At 44.6% G+C, this 24675-nt stretch overlaps 1 protein-coding gene across 1 annotated transcript in view; it reads left to right on the forward strand.

The window, feature by feature from the left end:
* Positions 1-24675, forward strand: part of rspo2 (R-spondin 2) — a 77960-nt gene that overhangs the window by 47551 nt on the left and 5734 nt on the right. Inside the window, exons 4-5 of the mRNA XM_035749143.2 lie at positions 1937-2080; positions 2479-2667. Of these exons, the coding sequence (XP_035605036.1) occupies positions 1937-2080; positions 2479-2667 (333 nt within the window). The remainder of the gene's footprint in view (positions 1-1936; positions 2081-2478; positions 2668-24675) is intronic.

Raw genomic sequence — 24675 nt, forward strand, 5'->3', positions numbered from 1 at the left:
CCAATGACCAGCCAGAGAGCAATTAGATACTGTATCTAGGTAAAGAATCAAGAACAGTGTGGATGCTGGTATTCGAACATCATGTCATCCTGTCATCTTTTCAGAAGGTAGGCGACAGGGGTGACAGCGAGATGGGTGTGTCCCCAACCAACTCTGATTTGAGTGTGGTTAGTGTATGTGACATGTTTGTATGTGTGTGTGTGTCTGTTTTGTTTGTGTGTGTATAATTGTGTGTGTGTGCGTATATGTATGTATGTGTTTGTGTGTATAATTATTTGTGTTTCCATTATATGTGTGTGTGTGTGTGTGGTTGTGTGTGTGTGTGTGTGTGTGTGTGTGTGTGTGTGTGTGTGTGTGTGTGTGTGTGTAATGTGCGTGTGTGTAATGTGCGTGTGTGTGTTTGCAGCGGGTTTGTTTAGACTGGTCAGGATTGGAAAAGCGTGAGAGACAAAGTGAGTGGGTAGAGGCCATACTTAGGGGTTCAAAGTGAAAAGGGGAGGGACCTCCGTTGTGGCTGAGGAATGCAGAGCGAGCAGAGGAGGCCTGATGGTTAGCTGGAGATGGTGTAATTAAGGGGCGTGATTGTGAGAACCTTCTCCGGGTCCTAGATAAAAGAGTCTTGGGCCTTGTACTCTGTATCTGTTACATGTGGATAATTACTTCAACACACACTCACATGCACACATGGTGACTCTCCGGGAGACACAGAGAAGACCAGATGCCACCACCATACCTGCAAAAGCCTAGTAGAGCGAGTGATAGAGCTGCTAGTTGGCTAGCCTATAGGCCAATGGAGGCTGGTGGGAGGAGGAGGATGGGCTCATTGTAATGGCTGAAATGGAATTGATGGATCAGAGTCAAACATGTGGTTTCTATATGTTTGATATGCTTGATACGTTCCATTAATTCCATTCCAGCCATTACAATTAGCCCATCCTCCTATAAGTCCTCCCACCTCCTCTAATATAGATTGGTTGGCTAACCCCAATCAGGCCACTTAGGGATTCTGAGGAGTGTCATAAATTAGACAGCTCGGGTGAGGGCTTCCTTTTAATCATGCAGCCCAGTGCGTCGACCCGTCGGTGCAGCTCATGTAATTTGGGCCCCTGCCTGAAAGTGCTAATTGCAGAGTAAAAGGCTTGATGACTCGCCGCACAGTGCTGCGTTTCAGCCCGGCAGGGTGGGGCGTGGGACGATAAGTGTGGCGTTGTGTTTCTCACCAAAGACATCAGTGTTGGTTAGTTAGTTTGGCAGGGGCTCGCAATGTTTTTGTTCCCCAACCCAAACTAACACAAAACCGAGGATTCTATCACAGCTGTATGCCATCTTCCTAATCACAAAAGTGCCTTCTTACCCCCATCAATGATGCAATATCTGATAACACTAAGCTAAGAATAAACCATATCAAACATAAGTTGAAGGCATGGGTAAAACTAACTTGCTTAAAAAAATATATTTAAAACCAAAACAAAATATAATCCTTCAAACCCATGTGGCTAGAACATGAGAACCAGGCCCAGACCTCTGTGTTGTCTCCAGACTGTTGGATGTCAGGCTTGTGATCTGTTTTCCTGCCTGTGTTGAAAGGGGTCACAGTGAGGTAATGTTTCACTAACTTTGCTGTTGTTATTTCACAGTTCATACATACACACTGAAAACCGAGTCTGCTGAAATACAGCACAGCCCTGGAGAGATGATTCTATAATTCACAGGACATCAACACAGAGGCTTTCTTTTGGAGGGGGGCGGTTATCATTTCAAGAACTCCATCTCCTTCCCCAAACCCCCTTAGTCTTCTATCAACTCCAGATGGTATGAGTGTATACTGTACTGTACTGTACCTCTGCCTAGCCTGGCCTTGCCGAGACCTCTCTCTCTTCACTTCCCCTCCTCTCCCAGCATCGCTCTCATCTCGTCTCCTCTTCCCTCCCCACAGGGTGCAGGATAGATAACTGTGAGTCCTGCTTCAGTAAAGACTTCTGCACCAAGTGCAAGGCAGGGTTTTACCTGCACAAAGGGCGCTGCTCCGAGAAGTGCCCCGAGGGCTTTGCGCCCCTGGAGGACACCATGGAGTGTGGAGGTAAAAGGGAAAAAGCAAAGACATGTGTGCATCTTAAATAGCTCCGTATTCCCTATGTAGTGCATTACTGGGCTCTGGTCCAAAGTAGTGCATTATATAGGGAATAGGGTGCCTTTTTGGAGTAATTCATACTGTGTTTGAAATGTGGAAAGTCAACATGTGGATCACATTGAGGCAGGATCTCCTAGAACTGATTTGGCTTTACCCAACAGTCTTTAACCTTCTAACCTCTTGTATATGTTTTTAAATGAGACAGTAGAAGGATGGAAAGGACCACACACCAGGAGGTTATGGCCATCATAGTCTTTTCACTATGTACTGTAGGGAACCTTGATTTGGACCCTCCATCGAGTATCCCCGGTGTTACCCTTTAATGACTCCTGTCTCTCCCCACGCAGAGGGCTGCGAGGTGGGCCAGTGGAGCGAGTGGGGGTCCTGCACCAGGAGAAACAAAACCTGCGGCTTCAAGTGGGGTCTGGAGACCCGGACGCGGCACATCGTGAAGAAGCCTCCCAAGGACACTATACCCTGCCCCACTATCGCCGAGTCCAAGAGATGCAAAATGGCCATTAGGCACTGCAGGAGAGGTAAGACATAACACCATATGGGCAGACAGCTGTTTGGGTGGGTAGATGGATAATGTGTGTGTGTGTTTGTGTGTGCAAGTCTGTGTTTGTGTCATCCATCTCTATCTTTAGGGTGTTTTTGGTCTGTGGTGTGTTTGTCATTTGCAAATCTAGCCTCTCCTCAAGGATTATAGTGCTTTAGAGCAGCGGTGTCAAACTCATTCCATGGAGGGCCTAGTGTCTGCATGGTATTTGTTTTTTATTTATTTTTATATTAAGGCCTAGATAACCAGGTATGGGGAGTTCTTTACTAATTAGTGACCTTAATTCATCAATCAAGTACAAGGGAAGAGCGAAAACCTGCAGACACTCGACCGTCCGTGGAAGGAGTTTGACACCTGTGCTTTAGAGACTTGACTACCTGACATGATGGCTCCTTGCTGTCCCCAGTCCACCTGACTGTGCTGCTGCTCCAGTTTCAACTGTTCTGCCTTATTATTATTCCACCATGCTGGTCATTTATGAACATTTGAACATCTTGGTCATGTTCTGTTATAATCTCTACCCGGCACAGCCAGAAGAGGACTGGCCACCCCACATAGCCCGGTTCCTCTCTAGGTTTCTTCCTAGGTTTTGCCCTTTCTAGGGAGTTTTTCCTAGCCACCGTGCTTTTACACCTGCATTGTTTGCTGTTTGGGGTTTTAGGCTGGGTTTCTGTACAGCACTTTGAGATATCAGCTGATGTACGAAGGGCTATATAAATAAATTTGATTTGATTTGTATCTAGGGTATGGGGCCAGAACCCCCTCTTGGGAGAAACCATTTCCCCTTTCTGGTCTCAGAGACCCACCAGGTATGTCTGCTGCTCTAGCCCACATTAACACTGTGTGTCCCTCAAACACAAACCCACCACTTTTGCCTTTTTTTTGAACCTTTTGGTTTTTAGTGCACAGTGGCCTTTTCATGCATGAAATATCAGTATTTTTCCATGGCTGCCCCATTCAAGCCAGCTCTCACCAGGTTTTTCTGGGTATATTTTTCTCTCTCTCTCCCTCTCGTCAGTGGAATTCTTCAAAGTGTGAACTGCAGGTTTCCTCAATGGCACTCTCTGTTTCCTCCCGTCCATTTGAAAGTTATTTGCGGTACGCACAGCATGTACGTCGACCATTAAATGAGAAGTCAGATCTAGACATATTTTTTTGTGTAAATACAGCTCGGAAAATATTTTTCCTAGAACTATTCAGTTCACAGATGATTCAAACACACCATTTAGAGTGATGGCCTCATTCAAGTGTGCTTATTGACAAGGTGATGACAGAAAAGCTGTCCCTAACTCAGTCAATGGGATTTTGGTTTAGGATATATACACTTCCTTAGGCAAAACAAGGAGATATAGGAGTTATAGTGACAGAATGGCAGATTTGGTTCAAGCCTTCCTGAAAAATGATGAAAAAGAACATTGTTCAACAAAAGCAGGAAAATATCCTCCTTTCTCTCCAGGATTTTCCTCCATTTTTGGTATTGCATGTTAAATCAGAGTACCGTTTAGTGAGAGAGTAAATAAACTTGAAATAAACCATGATTGTCTCTCCTATTGCAGCAATATTGAGGCAGGCAGTGCTTTCTGGCTTGGAAAAACTGTCCCACTGGGAAGTTTCTTGACTCTAGCTGGGAATAGACGTTGAATTAACGTCAGTGAAAATGACGTGGAAACATTGAAATAATGTGGAAACAAAATTGATTCAAATACTGTGTGCCCAGTGGGGTGATTATGTGTTCCTGTCCTGTTTTTTCTTTAGGAATTTCCCCCTCCTAATTTAGCACTGCTTGCTTGACCTTTTCTAAAGTATTTTATGGTCTTCTTGAATTAAAACCTGGCATTGTTGATCCTGTGTTACTGGCATCAATTATCTAGTCTGAGGTGATGGGGAGTTTTGTGAAAAGTCTCAATTGAATGCATAGCAAAGCTATTTTTCTGCTTGCCTGTATAAACCAAGTGTGGGGGCCTCTAACGTCGACCTCCCTTATCACTCCTGTCTTATGTTTGATACGGTCATCTATTAGTGTCTTCACCCCATTCAATGTCCACGGGAATGGTCAATGGCCTAAATTTAGTTGTGTAGGTAAAGTTGTCTGTTGTCGTCTGTGTGTGATCTTATTTGGTTACAAGAATGGCAGAGGTGGCTTGTGTCATAAAGTTTAGTTTTAGACCTAAACGGCATTGTTAACTCCCCGACCCTCAAGCCGCTTAACCCCAAGTGGTAGTGAAAAATCCTATCCCCCAAAACTAAGCTTGTGAAACGAAAGACTTGTCCATGTTAAGCTGTTTAAATAAATACTATGTAAAATGGAATCCATTTAAGTCAGGGGGGATAAGGGAATGCCAAGAAAGCAAAGAAGAAGAAATACTCAGGGTTCCACACAGCAGAGAGATTTGTTTCAGGCAGGCAGCATGGACCCAGTCCCAGTTCCAGACCAACTGACATTGTAAAATAATCACTTCCCATAAGTGATAATAAAGAGTAATCCAATGGGAGGAATGTCTGTATTTCCCTTTGGTGTGCAGGTGACCAGGAAGTGGTCCAAGCCGGTGGATGAAGATCAAGAGGTTCATGGAAAGGCCTCATTACGCCCGGGTTCATTATTAAATACCTCCCAGTTGACCTTTTAAATTACAACATATTCAAGGGACTTTGGTCAGTAAGTCCCTCCAATGCCATCTAATACACCATGGCTTTGCTCCGCAATATAACAAATTACGTCTCAAGATGTAAATAGGATTTTTCCCAGGCTATAACCACAATGTATGTTTTTTTCTTCTAATTATACCTTTACAACAATACAAACCAACAAGGAAATCAGTTAGAGTGTGAACTAGAGTAGAATCCCGAGTGACACGGAGGAAAGGCTGGGTTAAGAAAATATCATTTGGACTGCATGTAATTTCTTCCCACTGAACACTAGTATTTGGGATACGTATTGGGTTAGATTGCTATGGATTAAAATGAGACAGGAAATATATACAGTATACAGTCGTGGCCAAAAGTTTTGAGAATGACACAAATATTAATTTGTTTGCTGCTTCAGTGTCTTTAGATATTTTTGTCACATGTTACTATGGAATACTGAAGTATAATTACAAGAATTTCATAAGTGTCAAAGGCTTTTATTGACAATTGCATGAAGTTGATGCAAAGAGTCAATATTTGCGATCTTTTTCAAGACCTCTGCAATCCACCCTGGCATGCTGTCAATTAACTTCTGGACCACATCCTGACTGATGGCAGCCCATTCTTGCATAATCAATGCTTGAAGTTTGTCAGAATTTGTGGGTTTTTGTTTGTCCACCCGCCTCTTGAGGATTGACCACAAGTTCTCAATGGGATTAAGGTCTGGGGAGTTTCCTGGCCATGGACCCAAAATATAGATGTTTTGTTACCCAAGCCACTTAGTTATCATTTTTGCCTTATGGCAAGGTGCTCCATCATGCTGGAAAAGGCATTGTTCGTCACCAAACTGTTCCTGGATGGTTGGGAGAAGTTGCTCTCAGAGGATGTGTTGGTACCATTCTTTATTCATGGCTGTGTTCTTAGGCAAAATTGTGAGTGAGCCCACTCCCTTGGCTGAGAAGCAACCCCACACATGAATGGTCTCAGGATGTTTTACTGTTGGGATAACACAGGACTGATGGTAGCGCTCACCTTGTCTTCTCCAGACAAGCTTTTTTTCCGGGTGCCCCAAACAATCTGAAAGGGGATTCATCAGAGAAAATTACTTTACCCCAGTCCTCAGCAGTCCAATCCCTGTACCTTTTGCAGAATATCAGTCTGTCCCTGATGTTTTTCCTGGAGAGAAGTGGCTTCTTTGCTGCCCTTCTTGACACCAGGCCATCCTCCAAAAGTCTTCACCTCACTGTGCGTGCAGATGCACTCACACCTGCCTGCTGCCATTCCTGAGCAAGCTCTGTACTGGTGGTGCCTCGATCCCGCAACTGAATCAACTTTAGGAGATGGTCCTGGAGCTTGCTGGACTTTCTTGGGTGCCCTGAAACCTTCTTCACAACAATTGAACCGCTCTCCTTGAAGTTCTTGACGATCCGATAAATGGTTGATTTAGGTGCAATCATACTGGCAGCAATATCCTTGCCTGTGAAGCTCTTTTTTTGCAAAGCAATGATGGCTGCACGTGTTTCCTTGCAGTTAACCATGGTTGACAGAGGAAGAACAATGATTCGAAGCACCACCCTCCATTTGAAGATTCCAATCTGTTATTCAAACTCAATCAGTATTACAGAGTGATCTCCAGCCTTGTCCTCGTCAACACTCACACCTGTGTTAACGAGAGAATCACCGACATGATGTCAGCTGGTCCTTTTGTGGCAGGGCTGAAATGCAGTGGAAATGTTTTTGGGGGATTCAGTTCATTTGCATGGCAAAGGGGGACTTTGCAATTAATTGCAATTCACCTGTCACTCTTCATACCATTCTGGAATATATGCAAATTGCCATCATTCAAATTGAGGCAGCAAACTGTGTGAAGATGTATATTTGTGTCATTCTCAACTTTTGGCAATGACTGTACAGTTGAAGTTGGAAGTTTACATACACTTATGTTGGAGTCATTAAAACTATTTTTTTTCTTATCAACAAACTATAGTTTTTGCAAGTTGGTTAGGACATTTACTATGTGCATTACACATGTAATTTGTACAAACATTGTTTACAGACAGATTATTTCACTTATAATTCACTGTATCACAATTCCAATGGGTCAGAAGTTTACATACACTAAGCTTTTATACAGCGTGGAAAATTCCAGAAAATGATGTCATGACTTTAGAAGCTTCTGATAGGCTAATTGACATAATTTGAGTCAATAGGAGGTGTACCTGTGGATATATTTCAAGGCCTACTTTCAAACTCAGTGCCTCTTTGCTTGACGTCATGGGATAATCAAAAGAAATCAGCCAAGACCTCGGAAAAAACATTGTAGACCTCCACAAGTCTGGTTCATCATCACGCAGCCGTCATACCGCTCAGGAGGGAGATGTGTTCTGTCTCCTAGAGATGAACGTTCTTTGGTGTGAAACGTGCAAATCAATCCCAGAACAACAGCAAAGGACCTTGTGAAGATGCTGGAGGAAACGGATACAAAAGTATCTATAGCCACAGTAAAACGAGTCCTATATCGACACAACCTGAAAGGCCACTGTTCCAAAACCACCATAAAAAAGCCAGACTACGGTTTGCAACTGCACATCGGGACAAAGATGGTACTATTTAGAGAAATGTCCTCTGGTCTGATGAGAAAAAAATAGAACTGTTTGACCATAATGACCATCGTTATGTTTGGAGGGTAAAGGGGGAGGCTTGCAAGCCGAAGAACACCATCCCAACCGTGAAGCACGGGGGTGGCAGCACATTGTTGTGGGGGTGCTTTGCGGCAGGAGGGACTGGTGCACTTCACAAAATAGATGGCATCATGAGGTAGGAAAATCGCGTGGATATATTGAAGCAACATCTCAAGACATCAGTCAGGAAGTTAAAACTTGGTCGCAAATGGGTCTTCCAAATGGACAATGACCCCAAGCATACTTCTTCCAAAGTTGTGGCAAAATGGCTTAAGGACAACAAAGTCAAGGTATTGGAGTGGCCATCACAAAGCACTGACCTCAATCCTATAGAACATTTGTGGGCAGAACTAAAAAAAGTGTGTGCGAGCAAAGAGGCCTACAAACCTGACTCAGTTATCCAGCTCTGTCAGGAGGAATGGGCCAAAATTAACCCAACATATATTGTGGGAAGCTTGTGGAAGGCTACCCGAAGCGTTTGACCCAAGTTAAGCAATTTAAAGGCAATGCTACCAAATACTAATTGAGTGTATGCAAACTTCTGACCCACCGGGAATATGATGAAAGAAATAAAAGATGAAATTATTCTCTCTGCTATTATTCTGACATTTCACATTCTTGAAATAAAGTGGTTATCCTAACTGACCTAAGACAGGGAATTTTTACTAGGATTAAAAGTCAGGAATTGTGAAACACCTTAGCCAAATACATTTAAACTCAGTTTATGTAAACTTATGACTTCAACTGTGTGTAAATATATATTATGTGCATGTAGGTATACATTATTTATGCTAATGTTTATCTGATCACCTCCAGCTTGCATTTCCATGCACTTAAATAACACTGGAAGTCATTTACAGATTCATGTCACCCATCTTAACTCTGACGCACATGGCCCGGCTCGAGTCAAGGATCTTTCTTCCTCAGTGTCTTCTGAGAGACATAATCCCTCATCAAGAAAATGTACATGGAGAGAGATAGTCAAAGCCCAGATAATGTCAAGGATGTCAAGAAACAAAGCATTTCTCAACGAAATGTGAAGATGCGTCTGAAGGGTGTCTGATATATTCACGACACCAAGAGACAAAAAAATACTATTTACGCACTATTCACATATTCATATTCTTATATCCAGCACAGTTATATGAGATCTTTAGAAAGAGGAGGTGCTGTGATACAATATTCTTTTTCATCTGTTTTTTCAAGCTAAACTTACATTTTGCATGAGTAACCTCTGGTGGCAGAGCATCCCACGATGACACGGCTCTATACATAACTGATCAACGCATTAAATCTGTTTTTGGTTTGGGAACCATGAAGAAACCTGTAGTGTCGTGTCTGGTTGAGTACAGTATGTATGTTTGTTTACCAAAAGAATAGGAGTGAATCAAATCAAACTTAATTTGATTAAAGTGCATTTAACGTTGGATTTGATTTAGTCCTATAACTTCTTCTTTAACTTAGATTTTTGTTTTGTTTTGAGATAGAGACTTGAATCCAACATGGCAATTATTCATTTGTAGACCAACTGGAATTAAAGCCAGACCAAGTCAGTGCACAGATGGAACTATCCAAACAGAAGATACATCTCCTTCAAATGTTGATATTTGGTTGCGTTGACAACCAAACAATTCAATATCACTTTTGAAGTCAAATAAATAGCCTATTAACTTGACGACAGTTAACAAATGACATGTTGGATTCACGTCTCCAACTCAACCAAAAATGAAAGTTGAAAAATGGGTTTAAGCCAAAGGCTCAAATGGAACTTTTCCAGCAGTACTGTAGATACTGCTCTTTTAAACGTAGATAATTTGTTGCGTTGTCAACCAAATACAAACTAATGTAACATTCAACCTCAAAAGTAGTTACACATCCATGGCCAGTTTTTGAGGTTACTGTAACCACACTTTGTCACATGTAATCATCAAGTGTGCATGTTCAAGATGGCATGAATCGGTTGTCGCAGGTTTGTGAGATCTTCACAATCACTGTAATAATCTGTGCAGAATCTGCTATACAGGTCATTTGGTTGTGCTATTAGATGAAGCAGTGATTACACATTAATATGTGGTATAAATAAACATAATATCTGACATTGTATTCCTATTTGAACCTTGCCATGCTTTTAAAATGATTGAAAGCACTGTGATAAACATTGGGTGAATTATTATTTTTATTGGAATTTGATTGTGCTTTTAGATGGTTGAAATCATAGTAATATGATATTGGAAATTCAACTAACTTTTGGCTGTCTTTGAGTGGGTTAATATAGGTTGTAATCTCATTGATCAATGTCAAAATATTAGCCAATTTAAGGATTTTTTAGCAATTCCGTTTACTTTTGATACTTAAGTATATTTAAAACCAAATACTTTTAGACTTACTCGAGTAGTATTTTACTGGGTGACTTTTACTTGAGTCATTTTCTATTAAGGTATCTTTATTTGGACTATCTTTACCTTTTCCACCACTGCTGTTGGGTGCCAGTCTTCTTCTCCTCACCTCTTCCCTCCCTCAGGGATGACAGACTGCTGTTCTGTTGCTTCCATCCTCTCCTCTCTCCCCAGGGTGATCTGCTGAAAGGGCCATAAACATGCCTTATCAGTAGCTGTTCCATTGGCCTCTGCAATGACGCGCTGACGCTCTCTCTCTCTCTCTCTCTCTCTCTCTCTCTCTTCTCTCTCTCTTCTCTCTCTCTCTCTCTCTTCTCTCCCTCTCTCTCTCATCTCTTTCTCTCTCTCTGTCTCTTACTCTCTCTCTCTGGAGTCTCCTGCTCTCTTGAAGCTCTTTTCTCTCTCTCTTTTCTCTCTCTCTCTTCTCTCTCCTATCTCTCTCTCTCTCTTTCTCCTCTCTCTCTCTCTTCAACTTCAATATGCATTTAATTGCATGATAACAAGGTCAATGTTGACAAAGCAAAGTGATGCATAACCATCAAGAACGCAACAGCAACAATTCAATAAGGATTGGAAAAAAATATATATATATATATATCCAATACAAAAAATGTAATAATGGTGAACGTTCAGAAATCTAATTCAGTACATGGAGAATTTGTTTTGTTTGAAGTACTTTCTTCCTTTAGCTTTTGGCAAGCTGTGACATATTGTGCTGCACACAAATACACATCAGACCTTTCCCCCAAAAGTATAGAGTATAAGTGTCTCTTTGTTTGATCGTTCTGTGAATGGGAACATTTACATTTTTCATTTGGGGAAGAAGGAATCTCGAACCAATATGTATGGGCCAAAAGATTAGAAAGTGTACTTCAATTTCTACTTCTCCTGACCCACTGTAATGACATAGTCGCTCTGGCCAGCCATGTTTTTGTTGTGGCGTCCTGTTTCAATTGCCAGGCTACGATTACTAATGATGTATTTAGTTAAAGATTAAATCTGCATTAGGTGGAAACAGCGCAGCATCCACCCCACCACCGTTGTTATTGTTTTTGTTGCCAAGCTGAAGTGACGTCGCACAGCATAGTCAAAACTGCAGTACATATTGTGCTCTTGCAATGATGTCGGGGGGCTGCCAATAGTCAATGTATGTGTTCTTATTATTCACCTCCAGCTGTCTAAATTCTGCTCTTGGGGCGTCTCTCTCTCTCTGGAGTCTTAAGCTGCTCAGTGTTGACGCAATTAGGATTCTCCCTCAGGAGATTTCACCGCAATCCTAAAAATATAGAAACATTAATCCTGTCATCAGACTCTGGTTTACAAACAGAGATATAACATGTACATCTCTCCATATCCCCCTATTTCTGTCTCTCTCTCTCTCTCTCTCTCTCTCTCTCTGTCTCTCTCTCTGTCTCTCTGTCTCTGTCTCTGTCTCTGTCTCTCTCTCTGTCTCTCTGTCTCTCTCTCTGTCTCTCTGTCTCTCTCTCTGTCTCTCTGTCTCTCTCTCTGTCTGTCTCTCTCTCTGTCTCTCTGTCTCTCTGTCTCTCTCTCTCTCTTTTACACTGTATCTTCCTCTTTCTGCTTAAATTCATTGCAGACAGACCCCCCATCCTTCTCCTAACCTCCAAGTGACGGGTTATTCCATTTTAATAGTATTAGATGCTGTGTAAACAACTTAAAATGTTTAAGCTCTAAAAACGCCTACTTAATCTTTCTGTGATCCCTGGTTTTTGGATTTAGGCTGAGTGGTCAGGTCTTACACAAACACACCATTGAACCTCATTGGCTAATTTTCTACTGCTCTGCAAATCCGCTCTGAGATTCACAGACGGCTCCGAAGTCGCCAGTTGTCATTGACAAGCGTGACATTTGGGTAACTCATGTTTGCGTTTTCTGTGTAAATACTGACTAGCCAGCCCAGAGTGGGATCATTTCTAAAAGACGGAGACATGAGATGAGCCAAGACTACCAGGCACCATGGCGACAGCGTGGATTTGGAGAGTGTAAGGTAGACTGTTAGAAAAAGAGAGACCCCATAATGATTGTCTACTGTCATTGGGTTAGGTACCTGTGAAAGAGAGACCCCATAATGATTGTCTACGGTCATTGGGTTAGGTACCTGTGAAAGAGAGACCCCATAATGATTGTCTACGGGCCATTGTGTTAGGTACCTGTGAAAGAGAGACCCCATAATCATTGTCTACGGTCATTGGGTTAGGTACCTGTGAAAGAGAGACCCCATAATGATTGTCTACGGTCATTGGGTTAGATACCTGTGAAAGAGAGACCCCATAATGATTGTCTACGGTCATTGGGTTAGGTACCTGTGAAAGAGAGACCCCATAATGATTGTCTACGGTCATTGGGTTAGATACCTGTGAAAGAGAGACCCCATAATGATTGTCTACGGTCATTGGGTTAGATACCTGTGAAAGAGAGACCCCATAATGATTGTCTACGGTCATTGGGTTAGATACCTGTGAAAGAGAGACCCCATAATGATTGTCTACGGTCATTGGGTTAGGTACCTGTGCTGGAAGCGGAGAGGAGCAGAAGTAGTAGGCCAGTGTGGTGGGGGATAATGATCTCCCCTGTGTGTAAGAGGAGAAACCTTCTCTGCTGTAGAGCTCATCTGAGGCCAAGCCCTCCATCGCACTATCATCAATCATACACTTAGCTAAACGTCTCAGAACAGGCCCCGAGCACTTGCCTTGCCTTAGCCAGGCTGCAAATGCTTCTCATTGGAAAACCACTTGTGTGTGTGTCTGTTTCCGTGTCTGTACAATTGTGCAATGCATACGGTACCTTTTTTCAGCCTATGAAAAAAGTTGTGACTCGTTATACAGTATTAGTATTTCAGTATTAGTAGTATTTCAGTATTTCAGTGTCCATATAAAGTAACATGGCTAGATGAAAGCTAGAAGGCCTGTGAGGTCTTCGTCAGCCATTAAAGAGCTATGGAATCAGACAGAGAGTGATAGGCAGCAGCTTTGTGCTCAGCAGCCACCTCAGAGTGTGTCCACAGGTTCTGTCTAACCCAGTGTGGTTGTGAAGTGAACACACAGGGCTGTGGACCAGGTTCTGTCTAACCCTTAAGTGTGGGTCTGTAGATTTTGTCTACCCCAGTGTGGTTCTGCAGTGTGGTTCTGTAGGGAACACACAGCTCTGTGGACCCCCTGGCCGTCTCCGTCTGGGAACCATGTGTGGCGGTCGGTTTGGTCCTCCTGTAAAACGATGCACTGAGAAGTGTGACTGCCCCAAATCCGTTTGGGAGGAAGCGCGGCCGCCTGTCTGTAACACACACCGTCCGTGACACCAACAAGCTCAAGCTAGGATTCGCTTGATGTGTTTGTGTGTGTGTCAAATCAAAGTTGATTCACATGACAGAATACAACTAATACAAGCCATACAGAATACAGAATACAAGCCATACAGAATACAAGCCATACAGAATACTGAATACAAGCCATACAGAATACAAGCCATACAGAATACTGAATACAAGCCATACAGAATACAGAATACAAGCCATACAGAATACAGAATACAAGCCATACAGAATACTGAATACAAGCCATACAGAATACAGAATACAAGCCATACAGAATACAGAATACAAGCCATACAGAATACTGAATACAAGCCATACAGAATACAAGCCATACAGAATACAGAATACAAGCCATACAGAATACTGAATACAAGCCATACAGAATACAGAATACAAGCCATACAGAATACAGAATACAAGCCATACAGAATACAGAATACAAGCCATACAGAATACAGAATACAAGCCATACAGAATACAGAATACAAGCCATACAGAATACAAGCCATACAGAATACTGAATACAAGCCATACAGAATACTGAATACAAGCCATACAGAATACTGAATACAAGCCATACAGAATACAGAATACAAGCCATACAGAATACTGAATACAAGCCATACAAAATACAGAATACAAGCCATACAGAATACTGAATACAAGCCATACAGAATACTGAATACAAGCCATACAGAATACTGAATACAAGCCATACAGAATACAGAATACAAGCCATACAGAATACTGAATACAAGCCATACAAAATACAGAATACAAGCCATACAGAATACAGAATACAAGCCATACAGAATACAGAATACAAGCCATACAGAATACAGAATACAAGCCATACAGAATACTGAATTACAAGCCATACAGTGAAATGCTTACATTCAAGTTCTTACTTACAAGCTCTAGTGTGTGTGTGTGTGTGTATATGTGTACTGTGTCACACAGAATTTGCCTGTTTACAGTCAGAAAGCCAAGAGATTTAGGTGCTGGCAAAGGCTATCCGCTGATCACATCTGACTCTGGTCCGTGTTTGTTGATTTGGAAAACCAATATCCCCCAACAAATTTCCGGATGTTTGTGTGCCTGTCAGACATACCCCGCTCCCTCTCCTGCTGCCATCATCACGCCAGATTGCGGAACACAGGCTGACAGACTCCTCTCTTATGGAGTGCGCTCCTTTTCCTCCCCAGAGAAGTTCACGGGACAGGCCTCGTCCAAACCGAACAGCAAGTGATTTGCCTCTGCCACCACACTCGACCAAACATCTCTAAATGCTCTCGCGAAACAAAAAGGAGATGATTTGTAGATGATGATTCCGGAGTCCTGATGATTCCGTGGCAAATCCGGAATGGGGCCGATGATTAACAGGCAAACTCCGGCCCGGGTTAATGTAAATGTGAGCCGCCAAGTGATAAATGTGAGCCGCCAAGTGCTTTCCTAGGGCAGATGGAGAGCACTAATTGGCTGCTGGCCTGTCAGAGTGATTATGCGCGCCCCACGCGGCAGCCTGTTGCGACTGCGAGAGCCATGGCCTAATCTTCATTTAATTAGCCCGCACGGCACGTCCGACACGGTAGCCACTAAGTGGGGCCTTCAGATGTGCCGCGCCCTGACGCTTCCCGCCGCGCCCTCTCCTCGCGGCCACAGGGGCAGCTCTGTCCCCCTCTGACATCTACCATTCGCCACTGTTCTCCAGAGCTGGTGACACGGTGACATGCATTAACTATGTAATGTATCTGAAATGATTCATTAAGATTATTCATTAAGATGTGATATTCAGGGAACACGTGGATCTCTCGGTGATAATGAGGCCGTCGTTGAGCGCTGTGTGGCATTCATTTCACCTCTGAGCTTGAGATTTGAGATATATTGGAATGGCGAGGTAGAGAGGTTAGAGAGTGTTTACTGCCGTGTTTCTGAGACTCAGATAGAGGATCAGAAGGAAAGACATCAACCTGCCATTGGATTGGCCTGCAGCCCTGGGCCAATGGCAGTTATAGCCATACGCTGCGGTCGCACTCACAAGTTAACGCACAAGTTCTGCTTTCAGTCATAATATATAATATAATAATAATATAATATATGCCATTTAGCTGACGCTTTTATCCAAAGCGACTTACAGTCATGTGTGCATACATTCTACGTATGGGTGGTCCCGGGAATCGAACCCACTACCCTGGCGTTACAAGCGCCATGCTCTACCAACTGAGCCACAGAAGGACCACGGTCATCCTCAGTCCCCACCAGTCGCTGCCGTAGATCATTCCTTTTCCTATAAGCACTTATTATATTATTTCTTGCGTCTCCTAACCGGATGGGAATTGATTATCCAAGCGCACAGCCAATCAACACTTGATTTATACTGACGGTTCCCTGACCAAACTTTGGGTTTATTTTTCTGCCTCTCGAGCGTTTTTCGCGGTGTTAAATCTTCCACAGGAGGAGAAAGTCATTACCAGTAGTCTCCGGTCCTTCTCTGCTGTGGTTGCATTCCTCAAAGGAGGCTTCGGAGGAGGGAGTCTCTGATTAACTCCCCACAAAGTGCCCTGCTCCCTGACCAAAATAAATATGGCCGCTGTCATTTTGTCAGCAACTGTCTTCGGAGAGCAATATTTGAAACACCCCATGATCCTTGCTGGCTTTTATATGGAGAATCCATCGTCATACCACAGGCATGAGCCATAAACATGTGGAGGCCTTTCAAAGACCAGGGGGGTGGAGGAGGAGGGGGTGCATTAGTGCTCACTGGGGCTCCATACTCCACGTTATTGTCATCTGGTCGGTTCCAAGCAGGAAGAACGAGGGGGGGCTTTTTTTCTCCCACTCATTGGCCCGACAAACTAGTCGTTTTACCGAACGGACTCGCTAGGCGCATGTAGTCACATTACAGCATGGAAATCCCAGGCATTTCTCTCGTTCATTTTAACGGCGATGACCATATGAATTATTGCTTTGGTTTTCTGACGTGAGGCGAGGACGTTTAGGGGGGCGCGTTAAGACGAAATCTGACACGTTGAATGATGAAACATCCACGGAACAGCAGACTATGACTGGGTTTAAGCAAGATGATTTGTGTGTCACGGAGTAGCCCGTCCAGGTGCCTGACTGCTTGTCTGTTTTGGACCGTGTGTATGTAAACGAGTATGCGTGTCTGTCCATGGCAGTGTGCGTAGAGCGAAATAGCACGGATCAGGAAAGCCTCCCTGTCTGAGGTTCTGGCTGGGAGGAAATGAGGCGGCACATGCCTAAACAGCAACAGCCCCATCAAAAACAGAACGTACACAAACAAACAAAGTGGCAGCACACTGGAGGGGGAGCAGAGCAGAAGGAAAACGTTTCAAGTCCCCATCAACATGTTTCACAAGTGGGAGACACGTACTGTCACAGAGTGATGTTGTCCATGACATCGTTAGGGCTGTAAAGCCAGGTTCTCTGCTGAGGGTTCATTGGAGGTTTTAGGGCGTTGATGTTTTGTCAGTGGTTTCTGTATCTAGAGATGAGGTCGGAGGCAGTCTTCGGTGCTTCAACAGACTCGCATTGAGGGGATGTGTTCAAATGTAAGTAACCTTCTCCATGGCCCCTGTGAGGGCCCTAAAGCCCCCAGTGTGGCCCCTGCCCGGGATGCATCTCTGTCTGCCAGACCTCCAGCTCTCTGACTGTGGCCCGCACACGCTTCCATCACCACATACAGACCACACATAGCATACCAACACACACACACACGTCTTAGCACACACACGTACACACATACGTGCAAACACACACACACAAAAACACACACTTGCCGACGTACACAGACACAATCAGACAAACAGACCTCAAGCAGAAAAGGACATAGTGTAGCTTATGTTTATCTACTCTACTCTTGTCTTCTCTTTCTCTCTCTCTTACACTCAAACATACACACATTTCAGACATGCAAGCACTATATGACAAAGACAATCGGAATGACAGACAATGTGCAGTGCACACAACACAGGAGAACATTTTAGTGTGGTGGTAGTTGTGTACATTTTCTAGGGGAACATTGGCATGCCCGCGTCCGCCCCCTTGAGTGTGCTGGCTGTAAGGAGAAGGGAAGGGGGCCGGCTGGGAACATCTGGTGCACAGTTGCACCGGCTCAGCCACCAGAAGCCCCTCTACCTCCCCCTCCCACTCTCTCCCCTCTTTCTCGCTCTCTCTCTACTCCCCCCTCTAGCTCTCTCTCCCCCTCCCACTCTCTCCCCTCTCTCTCTCACTCTCTCACTCCCCCTCTATCTCTCTCTTCCCCCCTCCCCTCCCACCTCTCCATCCACCTCTGGCGGGCCTGGTCTTCATAGAGACATCACAGCTTTTAATTAGAGCCTGATGATTCACAGAGAGAAGAGAGGCTGCGGCTTTTGACCCACTCATGTCCAGGAGCTCGGACCCAGGGAACAGACACACAGACACAACAAAGGAACAAGTACAGGCCTACCAGCTGCTGCGCTGTGTGTGTGTGTGTGTGTGTGTGTGTGTGTGTGTGTGTGTGTGTGTGTGTGTGTGTGTGTGTGTGTGTGTGTGTGTGTGTGTGTGTGTGTGTGTGTGTGTGTGTGTGTGTGTGTGTGTGTGTGTGTGTGTGTGTGTGTGTGTGTGTGTGCGAGCGAGCATACGTGCGTCGGTGTTTGTGAACACAGACAAACACAGGGAAGGAGAAGCAGAGCACTTAAGTTGAGGCCCGCTCATAAAGGTTGTACTCAGCTCAGCACACGAAGGCAATACGCCATGGGCTCTGAGGAGACGGCAACCGTTTGGGCTGTCTGTAACTGTACTACGTGTTTTATTACACGCCTGAGGTGAGGGGATGGCTGTCGTTTACAGGCTCCTAACCAATTGTGCTATTTTGTGTGTTATTTTGTACATAATGTTTCAGCCTCGTTATTGTTATGTCATTGAGTTACTTTTTTCAACTTTAATTTATTTAGTAAACATTTTCTTAACTCTTGTTTTGTTAACTGGATCGCTGGTTAAGGGCTTGTAAGTAAGCATTTCACCGTAGTACCTGTTGTATTCGGCGCATGTGAGAAATAACTTTTGATTTGATTTGAAATGTGATTGTGTATATACACAAAGGAAAACTTGAGAAACCATAGATCCTCCCATGGCTCATCCGACCTCTCAGACCTCTATGTGAATTACTCAAAAGGGAGTTTGACCAATCCCAGGTGCCCTATCGTTGATGTTTTAAATCCCCTGTAAAGTGCACCTAGTTTGCTTCGTTGGTGGCAGGCTTTGGGATCATAACCCCACCCCAATAGGCCTTGAGGCTGGGTATTGCCTTTGAATGGAATCACAAGTCACTCGATGAGCATCATGCCGTCATACCTCTCTGGGAGGATGTTGTTGCCTGAAATACACAACCCTCTCTCTCATTCTCGGTGAGACCCTGAAACGGACGTCGAAATGGACATGGCACTGTAATCAAAGGAGGCTAAAGAACAAACCCATCAAATGTTTTCCACGTGTCAAGACGTCAGGATAGCCCCCTGTTTGTGTTTGACCGAGTGGAGGGGTAATTGGGAGTATTATTGACAGACAGGGAGGCAGCTGGTGCCTGGGTAGGAGAGGAGAGGAGACTACTGCAGCGTCCTATAGCTGGACCATACGGGATCTGTGAGATCTGTCAGCTTCAGTCAGCTGTCTGCTTGACTGGCGCGTGACAGGCTTCTGATAGAGCTCAGGCCTTAGTGAGGATCAGGGACTACTGAGAGCGGACTGCTCTGGGTCTCTAACGAAAACACACACACACACAACAGGAGCTCTGCTAGGACATCAAACAGACTGAGACTTCAAGGCTCAAATTAGACTTTGTCTAGTCGAAAGTAACTATTTTTACAAAATGGTTTGTAGTGTTTTCACACTTTGTGAGTGCAAGGAGATGGGGTGAAAACCGTCCAGAGTTGCCCAAACAATCCAAGAAGATAAAAACACAAAAATAAGGTTATATCCTTGAGTCCTTTGTCATCCGCTAGAGCACGGGGATTGTGCCATGATTTCCACAGGTTTAGCGTCTAAGCCCGTCTGATTTAGCATGGCTCCCTCTTCGTTAGGGCCTAGTTCCTCTTCACGGGACAGTTGTGCTCCGTGTCCAGACATGGGGGGGATTTCCTCCCCTCCCATTCATTTTCCCAGAGGAGAAGGGGATAAAGTGGAGGATCGGGGGATGAAGGGACATGGTGGAGAAATTAGGTATAAAGCAGTGAATCATGCTGGACAATTTCCTCCTAGATCCCCCCAAGCCCCCCAGGCCAAGGGGGGCTGTTGCAGGCCAGGGAGAGGAGAGCACACACACATGCCCCAGACAGCCAACAGCCTGTGTGACAGACTCTGAGTCGCCCCTTATGCCCCCTTGGTGTCCTCACAAGGCAGACACGATATTCTTTATGGATGTATGATGCACTGTTGACACAGCCTTGATATTTCAGTGAATGTGAGCCCCTCTGTCTGGAAGAGAACACACTCCATCGTGTGTGGGTGAGTGCGTGCTTGTGTGTGTCTGCACTATAATATATACGTACTCAGCAGAGCTCATGATGGTGTAAGTACAGTATATCTGACACCATTTATTTGCATGTGCGTATAAGGAAGGGTCTTCCAGATGGCACCGTGAGCGTTAGCAGAAGAACCCTCCGCCTTGTGGCCCCACAAAAAGACATCCCACCACCCAGACCACGTATTGCCTGCCCCCTCTCCCTGTTCTGCTGCCCACTTTGGGCCCCTGACCCCTGACCCAGGCCCACTCAACACCCCCGACCCAGGCCCACTCAACACCCCCAGCAGGCAACAGGAAATGCATCTTCACCACCTTGAAATGAAAAACAAATGTTCCATCCAATGTTTAATCCTTGGTGCGAGGAGGTCACCTCCTTGGCAGGACTACGCACGTTTTGCCATCTCGGTGCTAGCGAGCATGCTTTTCAAAGTTTTTACAGTTAAGACTGGGTAGGTCAGGGTGCTCTGGAGTGTGAGTTCCTCATTCTCTTTAGTTGGTTTTAAAAGGCAACAGCAGAGTGTGTAAAAGTGCACCGCCAAGTCCTGTTTTTATGAGCTTTTACTGTTTAATGGCATGGCGTAAGATAATGAATCGCAGAGGCAATCATTGTACTTCTACTCCAAACAAAGGGAGAGTCAAGAATGCAACCAAGTCAGCGCCATGTTTCCCCGTTTTTAAAATGGTTCGTTTCGTTAGGGAATTACCCTGCGTCTATCAATTGACGTGTAACGGTGCGATGGAACGAAGATCAATGATTCTGTTTCTACCCCCCAAGGCACCTTTCTAAGGCATGCGGGAAATATTTACATAAAAAAGATTCAATTAAATGAATGAGTGAGATCAAATCATTTATTGTGACCTGGAAATGGAAGACGCCCCACAATGACAGCATGAGAATGAGAGCCCCACCCTCTCCTCTGCTATGTGACTGAAGTGGAACGTAATTGACATCTCCCCTATTATTCCAGCCACGATGATAAATGTGTAATATTCTAACCATAGTCCCCTTGATCTTTTAATTGGACCCCCGGCCCACTTTTACACCACCCCCTGGTTTGCTACAGCTATCCACAGCTCGCTAACACTCACACACACACACACACACCCGCTCGCAACCAGCACACACACTAGCTGAGCCACACACACACTGAAGCACGTGAACACATACGTGCATGCAAGCAAGCATGTCCACAGACACACACAGACACACATAACGACAGAGCTATTTTGCCCGTCAGAAATGAGACGCAACATTTAGCCATTCATTATAGTTAACTAAAGCTAATTATTCCTCCTTGTCAGCAGCTCCGTGTATTTAGGCCCAGATGTGTGTGTGTGAGTCAGTCGGAGGGAGCGATAGCAGACTGCAGATGAATTTGAGTTTCGGGCGTATCAGACACGGTGGCCTAGTCATCACGCCTGCACTCTGCGTGGCCCTCTGCCGTTGCCGTGGTGACACCATCCGTAAAGTAGAGCCAGAGGTGGTGAGCAAGCACCGATTTGAACCCGGAGAGGGGTACCGTTCAGGGGAGCAGAGTTGGCGAGTGACTCTGCAGAGGTTTCAGTTTTGATTTCCACAATTGGGGCCTGGTCTGCTGGCTTGCCTATGTTAAGGTTGTTGGCGGTGTGGTGTTAGCGGTTAGCCAAATATTGACCAAATATTTACAGGAAGCTCTCTCATTAGCAAAGTCTAAGCATACAGACTCAGTGTTGACCGATCAGAAACGGACCGAGCGTCGACTGAAAGTTGAATGTGGTTTCATCGTCAGACAGTGTCCTCCCCTCAACGCTGGACCATTCCTGGATAGCGGACCAGTCCTGGATACCGTTCCAGGGGAACGTTCCATTGTCTTTGTCATAATATAATAATAATAATATATGCCATTTAGCAGACGCTTTTATCCAAAGCGACTTACAGTCATGTGTGCATACATTCTACGTATGGGTGGTCCCGGGGATCGAACCCACTACCCTGGCGTTACAAGCGCCATGCTCTACCAACTGAGCTACAGAAGGACCAGTCACTCAGCAGCTCCAAGGAGAAGAACCCCAACTCCATATTACCCACCGGGCAGATTAATCACGGTGTCAGTCATGCATTATTTGCCGGGGCTTCTCCCTGCTAAAGACGTTAATCTCCGAGTTGGGTTTTCGATTTGACTTATTGTCAGCAAAAAAAGAGCTTCAAAGGCGGGACTGGTGGACTAACCTGCTGCTTAATCTCCCGACAGAGCCTCCGTCGCATAAATGAGAAAATAATGACCCACCTAATCCCAACATTAGCTTTTTAAATCGGAATGCGTATGTTTTAAATCATTCCTGCTAAGCAGGATGGGTGATTGTAAGCAGAGCACTGGGGGAAAGAGAATGAGAACAGAGAAGAGTGAGAGAGAGAGAAGAGAAAGTACGATTCAGAGTAATCTTGTTAGGCTAAATGATGCTGTGCAGAGAGGCTCTTGTCATCCTGTTGGCAAGACGGACTTGTTCTCATAAAATATTGTCCTCTCTGGACAAAGAGGGTGTGTTTTTTTTTTGCCGGCACATCTCTGTGTATCTTTCCCTGTTCTCAACTATTTCCTCTTTTTTCCCCTTCCAATTTCCCTCCATCTCTGTCTCTCTCTCCCCTCTCTCGCCCTCTTTCCTACCTTTCTCTCTCTCATACACTGTCACTCAAAAGCCCCCTACATTTCTTACTTTTCTTCATCCTCATCCCCCCCCCCCTCTTCCCTAGTACTCACTCTCTAAACTCTCTAAACTCTCTGTCACTTTTAGATCATATCTTTTCATGTGAACATCTGTAGACCTTGGCTCACCATATATCCTAACCATTTTACACACACACACACACACACACACACACACACACACACACACACACACACACACACACACACACACACACACACACACACACACACACACACACACACACACACACACACACACACACACACACACACACACACTGTCCATGCAGTGTATCTTATTCCAGACAGTAGAGCTCATCGGTGTGAGTGAGATGAGCTGGCTACAGATACGTTCCCCTTCACGGCATTATAAATGTATGTGTGAGGAGGCCTTTAATGGCTGCTAATCCAATTTCTGCCACTGAAATCAAATCTCGCTGGCGCCAGTAGTCCCCTCCTTCCCTCACAAATAATGGCTTTCGCTTTGGCATGTTTATGAAGAAGATGAGCCGCCCAAAAAATTCCAGCTTTTACCGTACTAAATCCACCAGAATCTTCTTCGGAATTGTTTTGACCCTCAACCCCCCTTCTCTTAAGAAACATATTAATTGATGGTCTCAGGATGATTGCGGCGTTTACTGGCGGGATGAGGTAACAAACAGGAGAGGAGAGGGTTTACTTCAGAGGAGGAACCCATTTACCGTTTGTCTTAATGCCTTCTCAAGGTTGGTCCCATCGATTTCCTCCAACCGCAAGCGGAGCAGATAAGGTTAGGCCTTCGATTGGTGCATTGCCTGCTGGAGCCCGAGCACTGGGTGGATGAAGTCACTTGGCCGTGCCGTCAGTACACACACACACACACACACACACACACACACACACACACACACACACACACACACACACACACACACACACACACACACACACACACACACACACACACACACACACACACACACACACACACACACACACACACACACACACACACACACACACACACACGGTGGTCATGGCCTCAGTGATTATATATTTGCATGTAGGTACACACTCCCACAGTGGCAGCCACCAGGTCTGTATCAAAATAATCATCCCTTTCCTTTTCTGTCTCTATCGAGGTCTGTTTTTGTCAATGTTCTCATTGAACTGAGCCCATTCTTTGGCAGCGTGAAGAGCACAACATTGACCTAATGATGCAACAGAAAAAATATGTTTTTTTTTTTTTTTACATAATTCAAACACTCACTCACTCATTGTAAAGAATACATTTTCTCCAGTTTATTTGGTTCTCCAAAACAAAGTTATTGGATTTGGAGATAGGTGAAGGGAGTTTTGGCTCCGTCTTTCTCCCCTGTATAAAATGTTATTGTGATTCAATTAGACAAGTTGAATGGACCGCAACTCAGAGTGCCATATCTCCTGAGAGATACCATAGTGTTATTGTTACTATACAACAAGCCTACAGAACAGCATTCCTGTTTGGATATCTGGCTATGTCTCAATTACCATCAGAGATGGACAGAGAGAAAGAGAGGGATGCGAATGAGAGAAAGCGCGCGCACGAGAGAGAGAGAGATGTGAAAGAGAAATGGAAAGTGATGGATCTCAACCGGACTGGTCCTGGAATATCCCAGTCAGCAGAGGTCAGGGTGGAACTCCCACCCCAGTGCCTGTAAGGGAAGTCTAATCTGCCTCTGCCAGGTGCTTTGACACTAGAGGGTCCAAGACACATGTCT

This window comes from Oncorhynchus keta, chromosome 34 (genome assembly GCF_023373465.1).
Source record: "Oncorhynchus keta strain PuntledgeMale-10-30-2019 chromosome 34, Oket_V2, whole genome shotgun sequence".
NCBI classification, from domain to species: domain Eukaryota; kingdom Metazoa; phylum Chordata; class Actinopteri; order Salmoniformes; family Salmonidae; genus Oncorhynchus; species Oncorhynchus keta.